We start from the raw sequence: 22398 nt of genomic DNA, 5'->3' as shown, positions 1-22398 counted from the left end.
TGACCGCACAATTAAACTACTGCGATTTTAGTGTGTGGGCAGTGCGAACAGCCACCTAAAGCTGACCATACACCAATAGTTTTTTTTTTTTTCTTTCAGCCTTTTAGTTTCTTCCGCTCTAAAGCCCCATACACACTATCAGATTTTCTGCTGATTTTTGTCTTGGGGCTTTAGAGTACCTGGCTGCAGGCGGGAGAGGGGTGACTGTAGCAAATTTCAGCTAGTTCATTAGGAATTAGCTGAAATTTGCACAGTCTATAGCTTGCTTTATTTAAACCAAGCCTAATAAAATCTAGCATTTACAACAGCATTAAAAAAATATTGGGTGTCAATCACGGCATAGGGTTCAGTCTGTATATCATGTGTAGATCTGTAAATAATTTCTTGTATTTTTATTCTCTCCATAGGAGAAATGTCCTACAATTGCTTCACTCCAAAAACGAGATTGTCAGACAGTACACAGCTCGTCTTATCAATGCATTTGCATCATTATCTGATGGTAAGACGATTCTGTACATTCATCTGTGGCAAATGTATCTCCATATATTTATCTGGAAAGTAACTTTTTTTTTATATAAGTATATACTTTTTACTGATATAGATGATATTTAAAGCTGTGTATGATCACTTGTATTCTCGCATTCTTGTGAATATGCAGTGTGATGCACCATAGCTATACACCCATAGAATGAGCATATAGGAACATGCCATCTTCAAAAAAATATTGACTATTGAGAATTACCATGACTGTATAAGAGAGTAATATTTATCCTTTGTATTCTAGGCCGGGCTTATCTAAGTCCGAATCCTTACTTTTTGCGCTCACTGGAAGCAGCGCTCAAGACAGAGGAGAAGGATTACATTACTAAGGAAAATGTTCTGGGCTCTCTGCAAAAACTTAGCCTCAGGTAAGAGCCAAACAATTAGTGCAGCGGTTTCATTTTTAGGTGAAGAGTAAAATGTTTGTGTAGCCAAAAATGTTATCTTAAAGTGATTTTAAAACTTACCTGCATTAAGATAAAAAAAAAACTTCCACTTGTTGTTCCCCACCCCTGCCTCAGGTCAAAATTACACCCCCCAGTTTGCTTTTACGTGAGTTTCTGGACTTGATGGCAGACTCATTTTGAGGCAGTTCCTTTTGCCCAGTTTCACTCCAAATCTTTTCAGTTTAACATACCTTTAGATCTCCCAGTGCTTCTATCCAGCCAAACAAAGCTCTCCCTGACTTGGTGAATCTCCAATTTTGCCCTAGAATTGGGAAAGTCTTTCCTTCACATGCCATAGAAAGTGGTGACAATGGATGTCAGCCTTGGGCAGAGTTTACAAGTTCCTGACTGTCCGAAAGCTGGTCCCCACAGGTGTCAAAACTTCCCATCAACATCCTGGAATCGAGAGCCATCTGATTGTCTTTACAGCACTGGGCTTCCCTCCTGCAAGGTCACCAAGTCAGGGTAAAGTCAAGAATGCCACAGCAGTGGCCCACATTAACCGTTGGGTGGGGGGGGAGCGGCGACACCTGAAGTTATGCTGCCCTGAAAGAAAAGTCTCATACTCTCCTTGGTAGTACCTCACATTCCTGCTCTCTTGGCCAACCACAACGAACAAGTGGAATGCTTAGACACGGAGTGGTCTCTGCACCCAGAGATCTTTCAGAATCTTTGCCAAAATGTAGAAATAACCAAATGTGGACATTCTGTCCTGTCCTCCCAGGTTCTCCAGGTTCAGTAACAAGCTGAACAAATTTGTAGCCAAGACAAGGGATCCTCTAGCCTTTCTTAGTGGATGCTCTGATGATTCCTTGGGCTCAATTGAAGCTAGTTTATGCATTCTCTCTAAAGAAGACCCTCCATCGGTTAAAATTGACCCAGAAGAACGTGATATACAGTCAGACTTGCAGATGAGCCTTGGCTTCCTCCAAACAGACCAGACCTACTGGTCCAAGGCCCCTAATTCCATCTTGCTTTTCAGTCATTTTAGTGGCATGGCTGTTGAAACCCATGGCTGAAAGGATTGGGGTATTTCGGACTCTGTTATTCGCACCTTACTTGGAGCAAAAAATAAATAAAAAATCCAAAGCCTGTGAGATTTCCCATCGCACATGGAATGCTTACTTTGCCTGCTGCAAAGACTGTAAGTTCCAGGGAATACTCTCATTCATATTTTGGCTTTCCTTTAGTCGCGTACCCTCAAGGGACAATTTTTTAAAAACTAATTTTATTCCAGAAACCTCTTGTAGGCTTTTTCAAAGCTTTTCTTTGTGGAGTATATAAATCCTCCAATTGGACATCCTGTTTCACCTTGGGATCGCAACCTGGTGCTTTTTGTTTTTCAGAGACTTCCCTTTGAACCAATTAGGGATATTCTGTTGGAAGACCTCACTTGAAAGGTTGCTCTGTTGGTAGAAATTACATCTGTTAGATATGTTTCTGAATTGGCAGCACATTCCTGTAAGGAGCCCTTTCTTGTTTTACACAAGGACGAAGTGTTTTTGTGACCAAAGCATTCTTTCTTACCTAAGGTGGTCTCTTTCCACCTCAATGAGGACATTGTTCTTCCTTCCCTTTGTCCTGCCCCAAAACATGACAACCCCCTTGTGTCTTGATAACTCCTTATTGCTTACTAAAAAAAGAGCAGGTTTTTTTGCCAATGGCCAATCCTCTGAATGTAGCTGTGTATAACCCATGAACTATCAAAACAACTCTTGCTGTCCTGTACTCCATGATTAGGATGTTACAGGCAAGTCAACATTCCTATTTTGTAGTTTTAACCTCTCCCCACTCTATCCAAAACAATTGGGTTATTTTTTTGAAGTCTATATCCTAGTAGAGAGATTCCTTTTTCCTGTCATGGAGACGCAACAAGAAGTGAGAAAAAATGTTTCCACAGTGAGGATTATTCCCCTCTTAGCCCTTGTACACACGGTCAGAGAATCCGTCGGAATGTGTCCTATCGGACCGTTTTGTCGGATAATCTGACTGTGTGTGGTATGCATCGGACTGTTTCCGTCGGAATATCTGTCGGACCAAATTTTCCAACTTGCTGGAAATATTTTCCGACAAACTGGTCCGATCGGACATACCCCGTCATGTGTAGAGAATTCCGATCGGACAAAGTGCCACGCATGCTCAGATCAAATTCCTACACCAAAGCTATTGGCTACTAGCCTGAACATAGTCCCGTTGTAACGAAATAACACCATCCCGTTCTGAACGATTGGATTTTCCGACAACTTCGTCCGACCGTGTGTATGCAATCGTTTCGGACAGAATCCGTCGGATTTGGTTGTCGGAATCTCCGACCGTGTGTACAAGGGCTTAGACAGTTGTCACTAGAATAGGTGTCCATACTAAATAATTTAACTTCAAATGTTTTTCTGGTCACAACGCTAAAATTATTTACCATCTCTTTCGGTCTCTCTGACAGTGGTCAGAAGGGTGAATCCCCCTAATGGCAACACAGACAGCAGGAAAAGCCTGACATGGGGGTATAACCCTCATCCACTCTATCCAAATCTGAAAATTAAGGTTTTTCCTTTACATATATTTTAAATATAGAGGAAGGATGCTAAAGATGTTATCGACAATAGTCCGTACAGTGTCTTCATACCATACCGAAAAAATGGAACATATTATTTTAGAACACTCATTCCTACTTTTATTCAACCCATCATTGCATTATGCCAAACTGTGCATTTGCTCTGTATGGTCTGGCATCTGTTCTTCAACTATTTCAACTTTTACAGTTCAGGTTGAGTGAGGAGGCAGCAAGGACAGAAATTTCAATTGAGGGATATTATGACACAGCAGGATATTTACTGCTGCTTTAAGGCTTTTATTGGTTTTAGTTGGGCTTACCATGTAACTCTGGCTGTCACCCAGGATTTAGAATATAATTATGGGTTGATAAAATATTTGTGTTGCAATTATGGCCCCATTACATATTGTCCCTTTTAAACTATTCACTATACTTTCGCCTGATTAATTTATTTTTCTTTTCATGTTTACTTCTTTTGTGTAACCATTTTTTTGTACTGAAAGTCAAATAATATGCCAACAATGATCTGTTGTAACACAAAGCTATGAGCAGGATGGCAGCTGGATCGGGTTTTGTCAGATATTGTTCTTCATATGTTTAGATGGCATAATTGTTCATTGCTGTACCTGGATGACTGTTCAATGCCACTTACATTCTATTTTACTCTTTGTGTATTCACTATAGTAGGCAGAACAGTACACAGTCTTCTCAGTAATTTACAAAAGTAAACTTGTAAATAGCACAAGATTTTAACAATCGTACCACAGATTATTTAAATAAAGGTTTATTGTCATTTGACAAGAAAAAAATATATTTTTTCATGCTTAAAATAACGTGTGTGTGTGTGTGTGTGTGTGTGTATATATGTATATATATATATATATATATATATATATATATATATATATATATATATATATATATATATATATATATATATATATATATATATATAATATGTATGTACCTTTTTTTTTTTTTTTTTTTTTTTTTTTTTATCAAAGACCAACCTTGGTAGAGTTATTTGTATTAAACGGACTTCATCCACACCTCGAGTAGACATCCTATGTTCAGGGGGGGGGTTTTCGTTTTTTTTTTTTTTTTTTGCATAAAAAGCTAATATACTAAGAAACCTGGCATAATAAAATGAAGGTTTGTATAGACAAATCAAATATGATTAAAGGTGATAATAACTTCAGTGATTTTTCACATTATTTTTTGTAAGATAAAATTCCTAGTAATACAGTATATTGCCAGGACACAAACATGCATTAAAGGTTCAATTCACCAAAATAATATATATTCGTTCTAAATAGTAGCTTGGTGGGCTTAGTTCCTGGCTTTTTGTATTTAATTTATACTGTAAAATCAAGATCCTCCTGCAATAATTTATATTCTACTTGTGGCCATCTGTGTGTGTGTTCATTGCAGTCATCTTACCTAAAAAAAAAAAAAAAAAAGGAATACAGAGAATCCAGCTGAAGTGCACAGCCTGTCAGGTGGTTTAATTTTCCAGCATCCACCAAAAACTAAATTATTACTTTGGGTGCACTGAACCTTTTAAATAGTCCTTATACTAGCTTATACAGCTTCTTTACCTCAGGTAAGGGCACCAGATGGGATTGAACAACAAGAACATATATGGCTGGTGTGTGAGCATCGTATACAATATAGAAAGTTAGGGTTGAACTGGATAAAAAGCAGTACACAGTTCTTCAAAATTGGTCCTAGGGGAAAAGGGATGACGCTTTCCCCAAGTTTTGGTCAGGAAATTAAGAAGTTGGAAAAACTCATCAGTGTGAAATGGAGGGATCTACTATTCTCCACATTTTTGAAAGTGTACTGAACCTGTTAGAGATTAGGAAGTGTATTAGGCAAAACTACCGCATATCAAACAAAAAAGGCCTTGTGTGAGTTCCCTGGGAGATATTTGGGATGTCCTAGGACCCAGCTCATGAGTGAAGTTGATAGATCATTCAAAGTGTAACTCTTGCCCGAGTGTAAGAGCTTGATGGTGTTACCTCAATGGTTGGCAATAAACTGATCCTGGAATCTCCTCTCCAAGCCAGGATAGGCACTTGAGGCATCTTGGATGCCACATACTGCAACTGAATCCATTGCTTATCAAGGCTACGTGTACACATTCTATGACTCTCGCCATGTGAACAGCCGTGTGGCACTTCAGGGGTCACGGAATCCCAACTCTCCCCTCTCCTTAGCCCTTTGTTCACACGGTCGGAGAATCCGTCGGAATGTGTCCTATCGGACCGACCGTGTCGTCCGATTATCCGACTTTGTGTAGTATGCATTGGATTGATTCCGTCGGAATATCCGTCGGACCCAATTTTCCAACATGTTGGAAATATTTCCCGACCAACTGGGCCGGTCGGACATACTCCGATCATGTGTAGAGAATTTTGTTCGGGCCAAGTGCCACGCATGCTCAGATCAAAATCCTACATCAAAGCTATTGGCTACTAGCCTAAATGTAGTCCCATCGTAACGAAATTACATCATCACGTTCTGAAAGATCGGATTTTTCGCCAACTTTGTCCGACCGTGTGTATGCAACAGTTTCAGACAAGATTCGACAGACAAAATCCGACGGGCAAAATCCGACGGATTTGGTTGTGGAAATCTCCGACCATGTGTACAGGGGCTTAGGCTGCATCATGAGTGCATGATATTTCTGTGCCCAAAGAAAATTACTAAACTCACTGTGTCTGAAGAATATCCTCAGTACCAAGATAGACAGTGTTTGAAGGAGATAAAGGAGTCTAGAAAGAATGTTGATCTTAAGGATACCAATACTCCCAAACCAAGAGAATGAACCAGATAACCATCTTTGGAGGTCTTTATTTTGGCTAAGAGTGTCAGAAAGTTAGTAGCAAAGAGTTCCCTAATGGAATGCATAAGGTGAGTTCCTGCATAGGTGAGATATAGTGTTGGGCCTAACAGAAGGGGAAGTGAGATGTTTTATTGGAATCATCATGACACTTTAATGTTGAAAGCATCCAGTTTTTGGAGGTTTATTTTGCAATTGGGAAAGTTCACCGTAATGTTTAGACTTAGCAAGAAGATTGATAAGAGCAGTAACGGGGGGGGGGGGGGGGGGGACACTGAAAAATAGTAAGTCATAGGTATATCCCACTACTTTGTGCTGATCAGACAGAAAGGAAATGTCAGTAATGTTAGGGTTGGCTCTAATATGACACAGTGATGGTTTCAAAGTAATAATAAAAATGTATGGGGATAGAGGGCACCCCTGTCTTGTCACTGTTGCAGAAGGGTAGGAATATAATTATTCCAACCAATCCCCTAGTTTCCTGCCAACCTTGATGTATTGCAACACAGCCTTCATTAAACCTCAGTCTACTTGATTAAACACAAAAGGAGAATGGTGAGGGTATCAGCAGGTTGGGCCATATGGATAATGTTGAGGTTTCTAGTCCATGTGATCTTTTGCCTGCCTATTTGGGACAAAACCTATGTGGTCATTTTTGTATTGTCCTATGAACTATTGGAAGCAACCTATTTGCCGAAATGTTAGTAAAAAATGTTAGGCCTATGTTATAGGTGGGGGGGGGGGGGGGGGGGGGAATAGAGTAATAACTAGCGCATTGCATCAGGTCTTTTTCTTCCTTGGGGAGAACTGTGATAGTAACCCTGAGTGGGAGGAATAAGTGTTGTTCGTCATGAATCCAGCTGATTTACAGTATTTTTGACACGTACTGTAGCTCATCATTGCATTTATACTAATGTTGCTTTCTCCTCTAGGCGACCTATGCAGTCAGCAATGATAAAGGATGGTCTTATGGATTGGCTTGTACAGGAGCTGGAAGACACTGAGCATCTGTCTGACTACACAGTGACATACTCTACGGCCTTGCTTATGAACCTGTGCTTACGTAGTGCAGGTGTGTGTTTGTATATAGTATACCTGTACAATAAATGTGTCACATTATTGTTTATGGACATTAAGTTCAGTGTTCGTTATTTTTTCTGTAATGTATTGGGTAATCCTACACGTTTTTGAGTTTTTTTTTTTTTTTTTTTTTTTTGTTTTTTTTTTTTGTCATTTGTCATAAACAGGAAAGAAAGCATGTGCCAAAAATGCAAGCCATGTTCTCAGAGTGCTGTCTGACTTGCTTGGTCATGAGAACCATGAGGTATGTGTCTCAGAAAAAAGTATGTATGTATATTTGTGTGTGTGTGTATGTAGAATATATACAGTATAGCTGTCCTATTAGCGAATACAAAAATGTAGATTATTTTAGAGCATAATCAATTCGAGTTCCATCCTATGCTCATAGCTCACAAGACCTAGGACAAAGTGGATGCATGGTTTCACCAGACACAGGAGTAAGGCAAAATCTGCAACAGGGACACAGACAGAAATTAAATATCTGATGGGTTATAGCATTCTTATTCTGCAAAAAAACAACAACTTTGTATTGCTTCATGAGACACTTTCTCTTCCTGTCTGGTCAAAGGTCATCAGGACAGAAAATGAGGGGAAATCTGTCTAGAGGAGCACTGGATAGCATTAAAAACCCAACAGGGCTTTTAAGCCTTCCTCTGTATATCCCAAACTAAGAAAAAACACACTTGATGCACACTTTAAAGAGACCCTGAAACCACCTCATGTATATTAGTATTTAACTGTCATGCACATGCACTCACAGTAGAACAGCTGAGGCTGTCATTGCCCCCACCCCACGTGGCGTGGAATACCCAGGGCAGTCCTCACATAACCAAAACTCCTCCTGGTAGGTCAGAGGAACTAAGTAAGAGAAGGAGATATAGAAAAGAGAGAAAAAGCCATTGTTTAGAAATTTGGGTTGTTTGTGTTCTGAAAACAATCCCAACATATCTGCTCTCCTATGATGTTTCCCGGAAACCCTCTTTTCGAACACATGCTTCTGTACCTCTTGCCAGGAATATGAGGACCTGCGAGGCGGTGCAGAGGCATTTTTTTTTTTTTTTTAGATCAGATCTAGCTACCTTATCGGGTCTATGGCTAGAACTGGGACTTCTCTGTAAAACTGTTATCTTTATTATCTAGTTCACCTTGTGATCAGGAAGAATTTGAAAAGCCTTCCCATCTTTCTGTCAGTCTTGTATAAAAAAAAAAGTCGTAATGAGGATTTCTCCGGTTGTAAACTTGTGCAATTTCTGTTACATTTCTATAGATTCGTCCCTATGTTAACGGAGCACTTTATAGCATCCTCGCTGTTAACGTTATACGAGAGGAAGCCAGAGCAATGGTAAGATTTCAATAGAAAAAGCTAGGTTCGTTGTTCCTGTTGTTGAATAATTTAGCTCATTTTGCTAGGTGATGTTTGTTAATTTCTTAGCACTGTATGTTACATTGGTAAATTATATAGCATTAGGCAATTAAAATGTTTAAGTGCAGGCAGATTAAAAAATACTAAAAAGCCATAGTTCCTCTTTACCATAGTTCCTTGTGCAGAACCACTGCAGAGCAGGCAACTAGAACATGTTTGTTAGTAAAAGTAAAATTAAAAAAGCCTTTAATATCACTGTAAAGATAAAATTCATCTTCATATGGTGTAAAAAAACAAAACTCCTCAGAGTGAAAAGAACAACTAACTCTCTGTGCTCCCACACCAGTACTCAAATCAAAGGCTTAGCAGGCGATATGACCCTGGCAAAGAGAAATCGTATAGCACTAGAACATGGTTTGCTCAGATCCTGCATCTTTGATGTCACCACTTTAATCCACACTCGGAAGATGTAATTTTTGATGAAACATTTAGGACAATACCCACGCTTGTGATGTCATTGCGAAATACAGAAGCTATCTGCATAGTCTCTTGGGGGATTTTGACTTGTTACAGCACTGTGTTTTTATGCATGCGAGTAGCATTGTTTTAATAAATATTGATTACTGTTGATTTTATACTATGTGGAGTATTTCCATTTTTTCATGCACATTTCCCTGAGTGGCTGTCAATCTATATGATGGCTTGAAGTGACAACATCAAATATCTAGAATCTGGGCTAACTACTTATCAAGTGCTATATGAATTCTCATTGTGAGGGTCATACCGTTGCAGTAAGGATTTGGCTTGGGCACTGGTGTGGCAGCGCGGAGTGTGTTCTTTTCACTTGGAGTTTTTTTTTTTTTTTTTTTACACCAAATGAAGATAATTTCATCTTTCATTCACAGTGGAGTGTTTTTTTTTTTTTTTTTTTTTTTTTTGCATGAACATTCTATTATAGACACACACACACTTTGGACTGTTATCAGTTTTTTGTTTTTGTTCTATTTTTTTTTTAAATCAAAAAAGTGTTTATTGAAGTTACAGGTATACAGCAATTTCCAGTGCACAGTTACATCCGCTTGATACACAATTGTCAATGTACAGACAGGCAATACATCAGCCCAGAACTTCCTCCCTCCGCCCCATAATCGCACAAAGTTCCCCAGCAGGTATAACATTTCCAGGCTAAGCATCCCTTGCCCACCCTTTGCCACACATCTTACAATAATCTGGACAATATTAATTCGTTTGGACTTAGCCCAGGTGTATCCAGCCAATGTGACCACAGGCGCTCAAACCTTCCCGGGCATCCCCTGTGCTGATAGATGTATTTCTCCATGATAAGGGTCCTGCCCATATGAGTTATCCAGGTCGCCACTGCTGGGGGTTCTGCAGATTTCCAGCCCAGCAAAATAAGTTTCCTGGCCTGGAATAGCGCCCTGGAGACTGCCACCCTGATTGGTTCCAAAGACACCACCTCCTCCAGTACCCCTAGAATACAACATATGGGATCCAAAGGTATCTGCGTGTGAAACACCATATTGACAGTGTCCACTACCTCCTTCCAATATCTGTTGAGCTTCGGGCAACGCCACAGGAGGTGGATAAGATCCCCCTCGTGTTGCCTGCACTTACCGCACAGGGGGTCAGCCGTCCCACCCATCCTACACAGCCTAACCGGTGTGTAGTGCGCTCTCAGTGCGATATAAAGTTGGGAGACTTTTTGCACCACATTCAGTGAACAGTAGGTGATGGCCTGCATGGCCTCCTCCCACTGCTCACCCGTGAGTGTACCTACATCCTGTTCCCAAAGCGGCAGTGCTTTGCACGGGTGGTCACGCAGGTGCCGTGCTAGCAGCATTGTTTTTGTTCTATGATCACTGCACTTTGGTTGGGGTTTATTTCATATTACTTTTTTGTATCCAGTGGTGTGCTAGCTGCTTTAATTGAGCACTTTAATTGTCTCCTTCACTTACAGGGCATGCAGGAAATTCTGAGGTGTTTCATCAAGGAAGGGAACACAGATATGAACCGACAAATTGAGTTTATTATAAGACAGCTCAACTCAGGTTAGTGTACTCATGCAAACTATTTTTGACTTGTCATGATGTAACCGCATACTCCAGTTGAAAACGATCCAGCCTGTATCTGCTTGCATGCTAAAATCAGTCTTTAAAACATTGTTGAGCAGGCATAAAATGTCTAACTGTTTTCACTGAGACAGTGAGAAATTCATCAGATTATGGTTGCATTGATCAAAGGACAGTAATCTTTTTATTAGGAGGCATGCAGGTAAAAATATTGGAGGTTGACTCTTGGCTTCCACTTGCTCAGATTTCGGCTGTGATGAAAAATTCAGAAGCAACAATAAAAACTGCTGGATATTCATTAATCTCACTGAGCTGATCTATAAAGTGAACTTCTTACTGTATATGCATGCTTAAAGGACAACTTCACTTTTAGTGACGTAGTTCTTTAAAGCTCCCTTCCACTCCCTTTAAAAATAAATAAAAGCCATTTAACAGAATACAGCCTTCAGCCTCATTCTGCAGACCCTCACCGTGCGACCCTGCTGCACGCTGCATGGCCGTTGTTTGAAAGTAGCATGCTTATGCCTTATTCATCCCTGTTGTTCCATTAATAGTTCTTTGGGTGGCTGTGTCATTCATGACAAACAGGACCACACAATAAAGATCCATGTAACTGACTAACTGAAATAAGTAATTGTCCCTAAGGGTTACTCTAACTTGGGGGGGGGGGGGGGTTGCGGGGGGCTGTAAAGAGAAACTTCACTTTGGCTCAAAAAAAAAGTTGTCCTTTAACATGAATTAATAGGCTTTGGTGAAAGGTCAGACCCCTGATATCTCCCCTTTTGAGAAAGGCAAAGGGACCGAGGACAGAGATTCCCCAGTCCCTTTCTCTGCAGCCTCAGCTGTACTGGAGATGAATGGACAGGAGACAGAGGCTCCTCTCCATTTATAAACTGAGACACCATTTACGATGCTCAGCTATGAATGGACAGAGTCAGTGATTACCGTAAGGAGCCAGTAAATGACATATATAACAACTCCTTCCACCGCTCTCCATACTAACAGATCTGTATAGCCTTTCAATAAAGCAGCTGACAGCAGGGTGAGGGGGAGAAGCGTCTGTCGGTTACTTTATTGAGCGGCTGTACAGGGGGATCAGTGCTTGTAACTGCAACGATCACCTGTGAGGCTGCCCACAACACTGAGGATGCATGGCCCAATACAACAGGTATCAGATTAAGCATCAGAGATTTTGTACTGATGCTTATACTAATACTAATACTAGGCGGCACAGTGGTGTAGTGGTTAGCACTCTCACCTAGCAGTAAGAAGGGTTGCTGGTTCAAATCCCAACCACAACACTACCTGCCTGGAGTTTGCATGTTCTCCCTGTGCCTGCGTGGGTTTCCTCTGGGTACTCCAGTTTCCTCCCACAATCCAAAGACATGCAGGTAGGTTAATTGGCTTCTGTCCAAAATTGGCCCTAGTATATGAATGGGGACCTTGGATTGTGGGCGCCTTGAAGGTAGGGACCAATGTGAGTGTGCAATGTACAGGGATAGGGTCCATTGTAGACACTCACTCAGGTTGAACTGGATGGACTGGTGTCTTTATTCAACCTTACTAACTATGAAACTATGAAACTATGAAACTAGTACTGATACTAAATGCTTGTTATCGGCACCGATGCCAGTATCGGTGCAACCCTATATGCAATGTTCATCAATATAATGTCAGCGGTTTTGCTTAAGTGACTATACTGGTCTACTGTAAAAATGTAATCCCCATCATTCAAAATTTTATTTTATTTTTTTTTATAGTTTTGCAAAGAAATAAAAAAACTAAACAGATCTCAGCACAGTAGCAGTCGTATATTCTCATTGTAAAAATATTAAGTATTAGCATCTTTACATAAGCTCATAGTTGGCAATATAACCAGAGATCAATAATACATTGAAATTAAGAAGGGGGTATCCGTAAGACCCCATTCACACTGAGGTGCTTTTGCGCTAAAGTTTCTGAAAACTGCTTCCCATTCATTTCAGTGGATGCTTTCACACAAAAGCCTCAAACGCCCCTGTCCATTGAAATGAACGGGAAGCGTGCCGCAAAAGCACCGTAAAAAGGCCCATGTTTAATGGACCATTTTCGAACGACTCAGTGTGAAAGGGGTCTAACCCTGATACCAGTGTATCATTAGGAAGAGCAACAAATTTGCACCAATTATTCATCACAAATAATAAACAAGAGAGCCGTATCACTGCTAAGCCCATATCTGAGAAAAAAAAAATCACTCAAAGAACATTCCTAACCATTGTGTGCTTTGGCCATCCATATCCGCCAGTACAACATACCAGACACTGCTTAGTTAATTAAACCCCCGATTCAGTCAACATTGTAGAATCTGCAAGGACACGAAGGCTAAGGGAGCTAAACCTGGAATCTGCAGTCATCTGTCCCATAATTTGTTGTACTTGTGATGAGTGCCTCATTGCCGCATGATTTGCCTTTATTTAAGCAAGGTAGAATTAACCTATGTTTACCAGTCCTCAAATGTAGGAGGAAATGGCGAAAGCCATTTTAGCCGAATATATTTACGGGCCAGGAACAATAACTGAGAGACAGCAGTCTGGGCTTCAGGCATATATATTTCAGCATCTAAGAATCCTAATGTACGGATCATTGTGCAAGAGAGACTGAAATGCTTGATTAATAGTAGCGATAACACAACACCAGTAGAATAACAAAGCTCTCCTGTGGTTGTGGGTGTAATAATTGTTATCATCCCTTGAAAATGATAACAACGTGTAGCCTCATTTTTTGGGATTTTTAAGTGAAGTTCAGACATTATTAAAAATATATGTTTTATTTCATCACATTAAAAGACAAAATGTAAAAACAATAAGCAGTTTTTGAAGATCACAAAAATATTTTTACAGCATATAACAAACTATTTTCATCAATTTAGGTATATTGGGATGCATTATGATTTCATATATTGTAGATGCATTAAAGTGGTATTCTCGAGCTACTTGCCTATGTGGATTCCACCATAGATGGCGAGTTGGTGGATAGTTATAGGTTGTGGCATCCAACGCTTTTTTCGAAATATGGGCAAAAAAAAAATTTTTACTCAGGGATTTTCTACCACTTATCATACTCTATTCTTGGCTCTAGTGTACCGCTAACGCTGCAAAAGCGCTGCTAAAAAGCTACAAAACTGCTTCAAAGGCACTGCAAAAAGGCCCAATGTTTTATGGACAGTTTTTAGAGCGACTCAGTGTAAAAGGGGTCTAACACTGATACCCATGTAGCCAAAAATAGAAGTGGTAAAAAAAATCCCTGAGGAAGAAATTATTTTCATTCACATTTCGAAACCCGTTGGATACACCAACCTACGGATAACTATCCACCAACTCACCATCTATGTTGGAATCCATATAAGCAAGTAATTCAAATGAGAACAATTGTTTGGGACTTTATATGAGGTCATAACCAATATAGGGGTGGGGGGGGAGGAATAGGGCAAGTGTGTGTGTGTGTGTGTGTGTGTGTGTATATGTGTATATATATATGTATGTGTGTGTGTGTGTATGTATGTATATATGTATGTATATATATATATATATACCCTATATATTATATAATATTGTAGTACGAATGTACTATGTATAAGGTAAAAAGCAGTAATTGATAGTAGTGATAGTGCACCAGTTTGGGGCACTACCAGAGCACATTTAGGAAATCAGAGGGGCCTACACATCTGGGACAGTCTGGACACTCTCTACGGTTCCATTAATGTAATTTACACGGCGTTCTATACGCTGTATGCTCAAAGTGCTTGTAAACCCTTACAAACCACTTTGACCTACAGGTAAGCCTAGATTAAGGCTTACCTGTAGGTCCAAGAAATATCTCCTAAACCTATACGGTTTAGGAGATATTTACCTGAAGACAGCCACCGCTGTCTACAACGCATAGACAGCGGTGCGCAGGCGCACTGGGTAAGCCACAGATCGCGGCGATATGCAGCGAGTGTCGGCTCCCGTGCACATGCGCGGGAGTGACTTCATCGCTGCTAGAGCGAATCACAGCTCTGGAGCAGGGAGACCCACCAAGAAGATGGATGCTCGGAACTACAGGGGACAGCGGTGACTTCGCTGGCTCCTGTGTCAGGTAAGTGACACATAATGGACTACTATGCGATACAAAGTAGTCCATTATGCTTTACCTTTGCAGGAAATCAAAGAGGATGTAAACCCATTAGGGTTTACTTCCTCTTTAACAAAGAGTTGTGACAAACATTATGACGGTGAATGGGACACTAGTGGGACCTGTTCCAGAATAGACTGCCAAATCTCCTTTTAAGGTAGCTAGAACTGTAGCCCACCCTCTCCTGCTGGGAAGCTGTATTCTACCCAAGGAACTAGTCAATAAAGATCTATAAAGGGTGGACATGAGGCCCTTTTTGTCCATAGTGGTAGCTATCTAATCCATAAGTGGAGTGTTAACCTGTCGAAGAGTAGCCTGCTTAGCTTGGGTCAGAAGGGCATGACCGAGTTGGAGGAACGGGAAGAATCTGCAAGAGGGGATATCAAATTTGCTCTGCAAATCCTGAAATGACTTCAGATGTTCATTGTCAAGTAACTAGGAAAGGAAGTGGGCACCCCTGTAGTACCAGCAATCAAAGCCCTGCAGTTTATCCACATTAAAACAATTTTGTGTAAAATAACAAAAAAATAGATTTTTGGCAAATTAGTCCGTTTTTTGTTGCATGCTGACAATGATAACTTCCTCTTGAAAGCCTAATTTCAGGATAATCGGATGACGTCTAAATACTATATAAGAGGCTTGTGTATTTATTTTTTTTTTTTAAATCAAAAAGGGTTTTATTGATTACATACAAACGGCTTACAAAATGTTTACAAGCAGTACGGTCTTACAATCTTTCTCCACAATTGGGTTTATATTCAGAAATCAGTAAGATAAGGCAGCAAAAACATGTTTTGCACCATACAGAAGTATATACCATGTAGTAGTACTGGACAGTCTTTATTACACAGAGTGCATTAACTACTTTATGCAGTGCTCCATCTATACCTAGTCCTTTACAACAGCTGCCGGTCCATAATAAGATCCACCGGAGCCAGCCCAGGAACATTCAGCAGTATAATTTGGGGCACCTCCATAACATGTGGTTCAGGTCACCATGGTCTCTCTTGCATCTACTACATTTGGGATCCTCTTACCCCCATTCTTGCCAGCCTAGCTGGAGTGTAATGTACTCAGAGAAGGATGTAAAGTTGGGACAATCTTTGGGCTACATTGAGGGAGCACAGGGGAATCGCTGAGAGCGCCTCCTCCGATTGATCCTCCTCAAAGGCACCTATATCCCCCTCCCACTTAGATATGAGCCCTGCGGTATTGTCAGTGAGAACTTTGGTAAGGAGCATGGAGTAGCTACATGAGATGAACCCCTTATATGTAGATACTTCGCTTATATAATTAAAAATGGGTGTGGGATTCTGAATCCATGCATCCCCATTTGTTTGGGCCCCTACTGTGTGTTGGAACTGGAGATAATAGAATCGTATGGAGACTGGTAAGTTGAATTCAAACTGTAAATCAGTAAATTAACTCAGTTTCCCATCTCTGAATATTTGTGTCAGGTAAGTAATGCCATATTTCTGCCATTTTTTTGCTATATTATAACTTCTCCAGTTCCACGTAGAGCTTGTTTCCTCAAATGGGACTATATCTAGTAAAGCCCTTTACCTGCTGTATTGCTCTGACCTTGTTCCACACTTTTTGCATCAAATTGTACGTAGGAAAAAGTTTTTTTGACTTGGCAAATCTCAGCGCCTGTAAGCCCTCCTCCACCTCCCCGTCTGTTCTGCCTTCAGAAGGTGTGTTTCCGGGTCTATCAAATTGAGTACTGGGGTATCGGGGGGGTCTGAGAACCCTAGCTATGTGTTGGGAGGCCATGTAGTATATCCATGGGTTTGGGAGAGGGACCCCCCCCCCCCCGCCTCCTTTGGACGATGTAGCTGTTCTAGGTTAATCCTAGCAGTGGAGTTTAGCCAGATAAGTGACCTGAAGATAGAATTCATGACTCTGAACTGTTTTAGGGGAACAAACATGGGGGACCTGTGTAGTATATACAGTAACTGTGTTTATCAAGGTCATTTTGATCAAATTTATTCTACCCACTGGGGACATCTTCAGTCCGGACTACACCTTCACCCGGTCTCTGCGTTCAGTAGAGGTGACAGATTCAGTCTAATATAGTCTAGAGAGTTGGGTGTAATCTGAACTCCCAGATATCTGAATTCCTTAATCAAAGGAATGTCCATCAAAGCTGATTCCCGTGGACCCAGAATATTATCCAACAGCATCAACGCGGACTTAGTCCAGTTGATTACCAGTTCTGAATAGTGGCCAAACCTGCGAATCGCCACAATAGTTTCCCGCAAGGACGTATTTGTGTCGCCCAGCAAGAGCATGGTGTCATCCGCATATAGCATGCATTTTTTTCTGGCACTCTCCATACTGTAACCCCCTAATGTTTGCATTGGCCCGTATAGAAGCAGCCAGTGGTTCAATAGCCAGGGCAAACAATAAGGGTGATAGAGGGCAGTCCTGTCTTGTCCCCCCTAAAAATAGGGAAATAGACACCCTCCCAGATTCCCGGATTGCTGCCTTTGGGGAGCTATACAAAAGTTGGACCCATGTATTGTGTCCCAAACCCTAACCTGTGCATTATGGCCCATAAGTAGGAACACTCTATGCTATTGAAGGCCTTGTGAGCGTCGAGAGATAGCAGTGCCCCTCGCCCATGTTATCAGCTATGGATTGTAGATTAATAAACAGTCGGCATAAGTTAATAGCCGTAGATTTTTGGGGCATGAACCCTGCCTGGTCCAAGTGGATTAAGGATGAAATGGCCTTGCTCAATGTAAGGGCTAGTACTTTAGACAGTATTTTCATGTCTGACTGTAACAGGGATACTGTATTGGCCTATAAGAGCCTGGATATAGGGGGTCTTTGCCGTGTTTCAAGAGTAGCACTATTATGGCTTTGGACATAGATGGGGGAGACATCCCGACATTTTAGCTTTGTTGAATACTTCCAGTAGCCTGAATAGCAAGTATTCCCCATAGGTCGTGTACACCTCCCATAGGTATGCCATCTTCTCCTGGTTCCTTGGAGTTGGGGAACATACCGGTCGCTGATTGAAGCTCCTCCAAAGTCAGAGGAGCGTCAAGAAGTTGACGTCCTATTTCTGACAATGCAGGTAAGTCTATTCCCTCGATAGTCCTGCAGGGAGGTTTCGGTAGAAATTTGTCGAGAGCGGTATAAGTCCGAGTAGAATGATTTAAGAATCGCCATAATGTTATGTTAGTAGTCTTGCCATCAGGGGCCCTCAGGGCACCAATGGATGGTGACGCCTGATGAGCTTGGGAAATTTTTGCCAGGAGGCGACCAGTATGTTCCCCTTCCTCGTAGAAGGCAAGCTTGCTGAAGAAGCGTTTCCACTCCACTGCAGAGGAGGTGAGACTATTTAACACCTCCTGCAATGACAGCATCCCTACGTTCCTCACAAGGGTCGGCTACAAACTGGGTCTCTAGGTCATAAATCAAGCGCTCCACTCCCTCACTTAGTGCACTCCATTTCTTTTCAATCACATTTTTTTTCTCTTATGAATAGTCCTCTAAGGTAGGCCTTGAACATCTGCCATCTCACCCCTGCATCCAGACTGTCTGTCTGCTCTTCCCAGAAGTTAGCAATGTCTTGTATAAACTGGTGGTGTGGACGGTAGTAAATTAAGCCAGAAGGCATTAAGTTTCCATGGAGCTCTATTCAGTGTGGACGGGGGGGGGCACATCTCCAAATCCATGATCAGAGGGGAATAGTCTGAGATTCCCCTCAGCATAGGTGATATCTGTAACCGGTCTTGCTGCTGCTTCACAGCATTAACCATTAATCGATACACGAAAGGGACATATATGATTTTGAAAAACATGAGAACAGGCATTTCCCAGAATTCCTACTCCTCCACAAGTCTATCCATCCCACCTCCTCCACCAATTTCCTCAGGGCTGAGCGGCATGAATCTTGCCCTGCAAGGATCGGGGGATGCTTGTCCAGCAGTGGATCGAGGAAGACATGTGTATTCTTGATTGAATTTTGATGTGCCTTGTAAATATGTGAGTAATCCAGTGTGACACTTGTGCCTCTGTGCAGGACCTTCATTTAATAAAGACCGATCACTGCAGTTCTCTTGTACAGGGTATCTAGTCTTATCTCCTCCCCTCTCCTGTACTTTTCTGCAGGGAGCCTGTAGGGGATGAGCGTTGGGTCTCTTCCACAGCTCTGCTCGCTGCGCAAGCTATGTGCAGCTCAGTGATGATGACACTGCTATTTGTATACAATAATATCTGGGTTTGTAAAGGTGATGGGTGCACACAAAGTGATTTTTATTGCCTCTGTGACCATTAAGGAATATATTTAAATTGGAGGCCCAGAGTTCAGCTTTGATGCCAAAACTACCTGTTGGAGGGCATGTCGGTTCAGAAGCTTTTCACATAGTCTGCCTACAGCTATTTTTTTCCAAAAATACTATGAACAGTGGTATTTAATCTGTTTCCCTCTTTGTGGCAATGATCAGGCTACATTTCTGTTTAAAATCAGATTTTTAGATACAATTTCATAGAAAAGTCTCCCTTATTACATTACCTGCCAGAACCGCAATCAATCAATCATTGGTAACGTTGACTGATAAGGATCTAAAATATTTTCATTAGAAAGCTCATCGGTAGCCTACATACACTGTACTTCCGAAAAAGGAGTGCTTATTTTCTGTTTTCTTTTTGTATTAGAAGAGATGTTTGATGAAGCGGCAGAATCTGATGATGAGGAAGAAGCGGATGATGAGGAGGTGAGCTTTCCAGAACATTATCACACATATACAAACTAGTCAAAAATTCAGCTGTGGCAATAGGAACATTTATAGAGTAATGGTTTGCTCATGAACTGCATAGGTTGGAAAAACTAAAGTATATTACTGTGGTTAAGATTTCAAAGTCTCAATTCAAGGTATTGTTCCATAACTGCAGGCCAAGTAAAGTTTAATGACTTTGTGTTTTGGATTGGATAACCAGCCTGTCTCATCAGATAATAGAAAGTCCATGAACTACTATCTAAATGATGCACTGCAGTGCCACATTCCATTTGTATGATGGAACTTGGTACTGTAGATGCAGGTGAAGTTGCAGTCATGTTTTTACACATGTATTGGTCAGAAATGTTGAGCTGCCACATACAGGGGGATGACTTACCAAAACTAGAGACTGCAAAATCTGGTGCAGCTCTGCATGGTAGCCAACCAGCTTCTAAAATCAGCTTTGTTCAATTAAGCTTTGACAAAAAGAACCTGATTAGTTTCTATGCAGAGATGCACCAGATTTTGCTCTACAGTTTTAGTAAATCAACCCCAATGTGTTTTTTCTTTTAGAGCCAAGTGTTTTCTGATATGTTAAGTCTGCATGTTTCTGATGGTAAACAATGATTAGTTGCTATAGAGCATACAATATGGTCATATCACATCTGTGACCCATTGAGCTATGTGTGTGGTCTGATATCTAGTTTATAGAATATTTGCAGCACAGTGGTAATTAAAATTTGTGTAGCACTAAGGCAGCTCTGTTGTTTTGCTCTCACCAGTGGTAAAGTATTTCTATGCAGTATTTTACATGTAACTGACTACAAAAATATCATATGTTAAATAATTTATTCTTAAACAATAAATAACTAAAGAAAATATATGCAAAAGCATTACATTGATTTTAGGGTGAATTGCTTCTTATCTTACATCTATACCCGAATATGAATTCTGATGGTCTGACCATTAAATATGATCCATTCCCCTGCTTACATATTCATGCTTACGTCCTACTTGCATGAATGTACCCTGAACTATGCATAATTTTTATCTCTGCAGACAGTATGGAAAATAGTCAAATCAGTTAAAAACCTGTTGGTTAGAGTGGGATTATGTTATGGATAATGTAACCCTGCTAAAAAATTATACGGATATAAAATGGATTACAATGAGGAACTGCATAATCTTCATGAATGAACAAGACCATTAGCCTTGTGCACTTAATCATGGGACTCTGAGGCCGCGTACACACGGGCGGATTGTCTGCCCAACTTAGTCCGCTGAACCGTGTTTCAGCGGACAATCCGCTCGTGTGTGGGCTTCAGCTGACTTTTTCAGCGGACAGTCTGACGGACTAAGTCTTTCGGAATTTCCGTAATTTTGTCCGTCCAAACTTGGTTTCAGCGGACAGTCCGCTCGTGTGTAGGCAAGTTGGACGGACTAAGTATGGCGCATGCTCAGAAAGGATTTACACGGCCGAAGGTTGCATTGCAGTGTATTGGACGTCGTATTTCTAGTCCCGTCGTACGTGCTGTATACGTCATCGCGCAAGCTTTCAGCGGACTGTCTGTTCATCGTGTGTGGTCAAGTCCGTTCATTCAAAAGTTGGACGGACTGTCTGTCGGATTGTCTGACGAACTTAGTTGGCCAGACAATCCGCCCGTGTGTACGCGGCCTGAGATGAATCCTAATGTCTTTTATCATTTGGTGCATACAGTATTTTATCCTTTCATAGAACAAAAAAACAAGTCATATACAAACTGGCAGAGTACCTTTCATATGAAAAACTAACCAAATTATAAGGTGCTTGCAGTTTCAGCAGGCATGGCATTACCTGAATGTTATTTAGATCATAAGGTCATCCACCTGCGTCTCCACCTAGGCCAATTAGGAAAAGCATTGTCCTTTTTTATTTAAAAATAAATAAATACTATTTAGTACACAGAGGGGAGATCACTGGTGCACCCACCAGAAAACATCACCTGTTCCTGTATGTAGCATAGGCTATAACAGTAAATTACATGTTCACTATTGGCTATATGGAGGTGGCTACTGGATAATTTGATTTCAGCGAAGGTGGCCCAAAGTAAGTGTCTAAAGTAGTCTTCTTTACTTAGTAAAGTTAGTCCTAGTTTACTTCTTTAAAGTAAATCGCCTGCTGTGATTAGAGGGTCAAATGCAGCAGTGTGAACCCAGCCTCAAAGTGAAAGTAAAAGAAAATCCCAAATTTAGGGTTGTCCCTAGAAAAGTATTAGAGGCGAAATCTCCCAATGGAGACACTAGTTCTGGTGACCTGGGAGGCACCAAGGAATTCCCTTAATTTGCAGGGGTTTCCTCTTGCTTCCGGTTTGGCTATAGGACAGGAAGTGAGGGGAAATGTCCACAATGGGACATGGATGGCAAAAAAATATCTGACAGGTTATAACCCTCTCTTGTGCTATCCAAAATGTAAAAAAAAAGTTTGGCTATAGTTCTACTTTAAAAATGGCAAGTAAACCACTCTTCATTGCAGAAGAGACATGCAGTGTCTTTTGCAATAACAAATGCTTACCTGCCTTCTCGCATATTGAGTACACACTGTGATGCGAATGCGCAGCTTGTGTG

General features: G+C 41.0%; 1 protein-coding gene across 1 annotated transcript in view; it reads left to right on the top strand.

The window, feature by feature from the left end:
* Nucleotides 1–22398, top strand: part of ARMC9 (armadillo repeat containing 9) — a gene marked incomplete in the record, with an annotated part of 177786 nt that overhangs the window by 120192 nt on the left and 35196 nt on the right. The window contains 7 exon segments of the mRNA XM_077487677.1: nucleotides 408–499; nucleotides 785–908; nucleotides 7312–7451; nucleotides 7627–7703; nucleotides 8727–8801; nucleotides 10801–10891; nucleotides 19733–19791. Of these exon segments, the coding sequence (XP_077343803.1) occupies nucleotides 408–499; nucleotides 785–908; nucleotides 7312–7451; nucleotides 7627–7703; nucleotides 8727–8801; nucleotides 10801–10891; nucleotides 19733–19791 (658 nt within the window).

Source organism: Lithobates pipiens, unplaced genomic scaffold (genome assembly GCF_037356315.1).
Source record: "Lithobates pipiens isolate NorthernLeopardFrog02 unplaced genomic scaffold, aLitPip1_a1.2 Scaffold_18, whole genome shotgun sequence".
Taxonomy (NCBI): Eukaryota; Metazoa; Chordata; class Amphibia; order Anura; family Ranidae; genus Lithobates; species Lithobates pipiens.
Note: the sequence above shows the minus strand (reverse complement) of the source record. Positions and strands in the feature narration are given on the sequence as shown.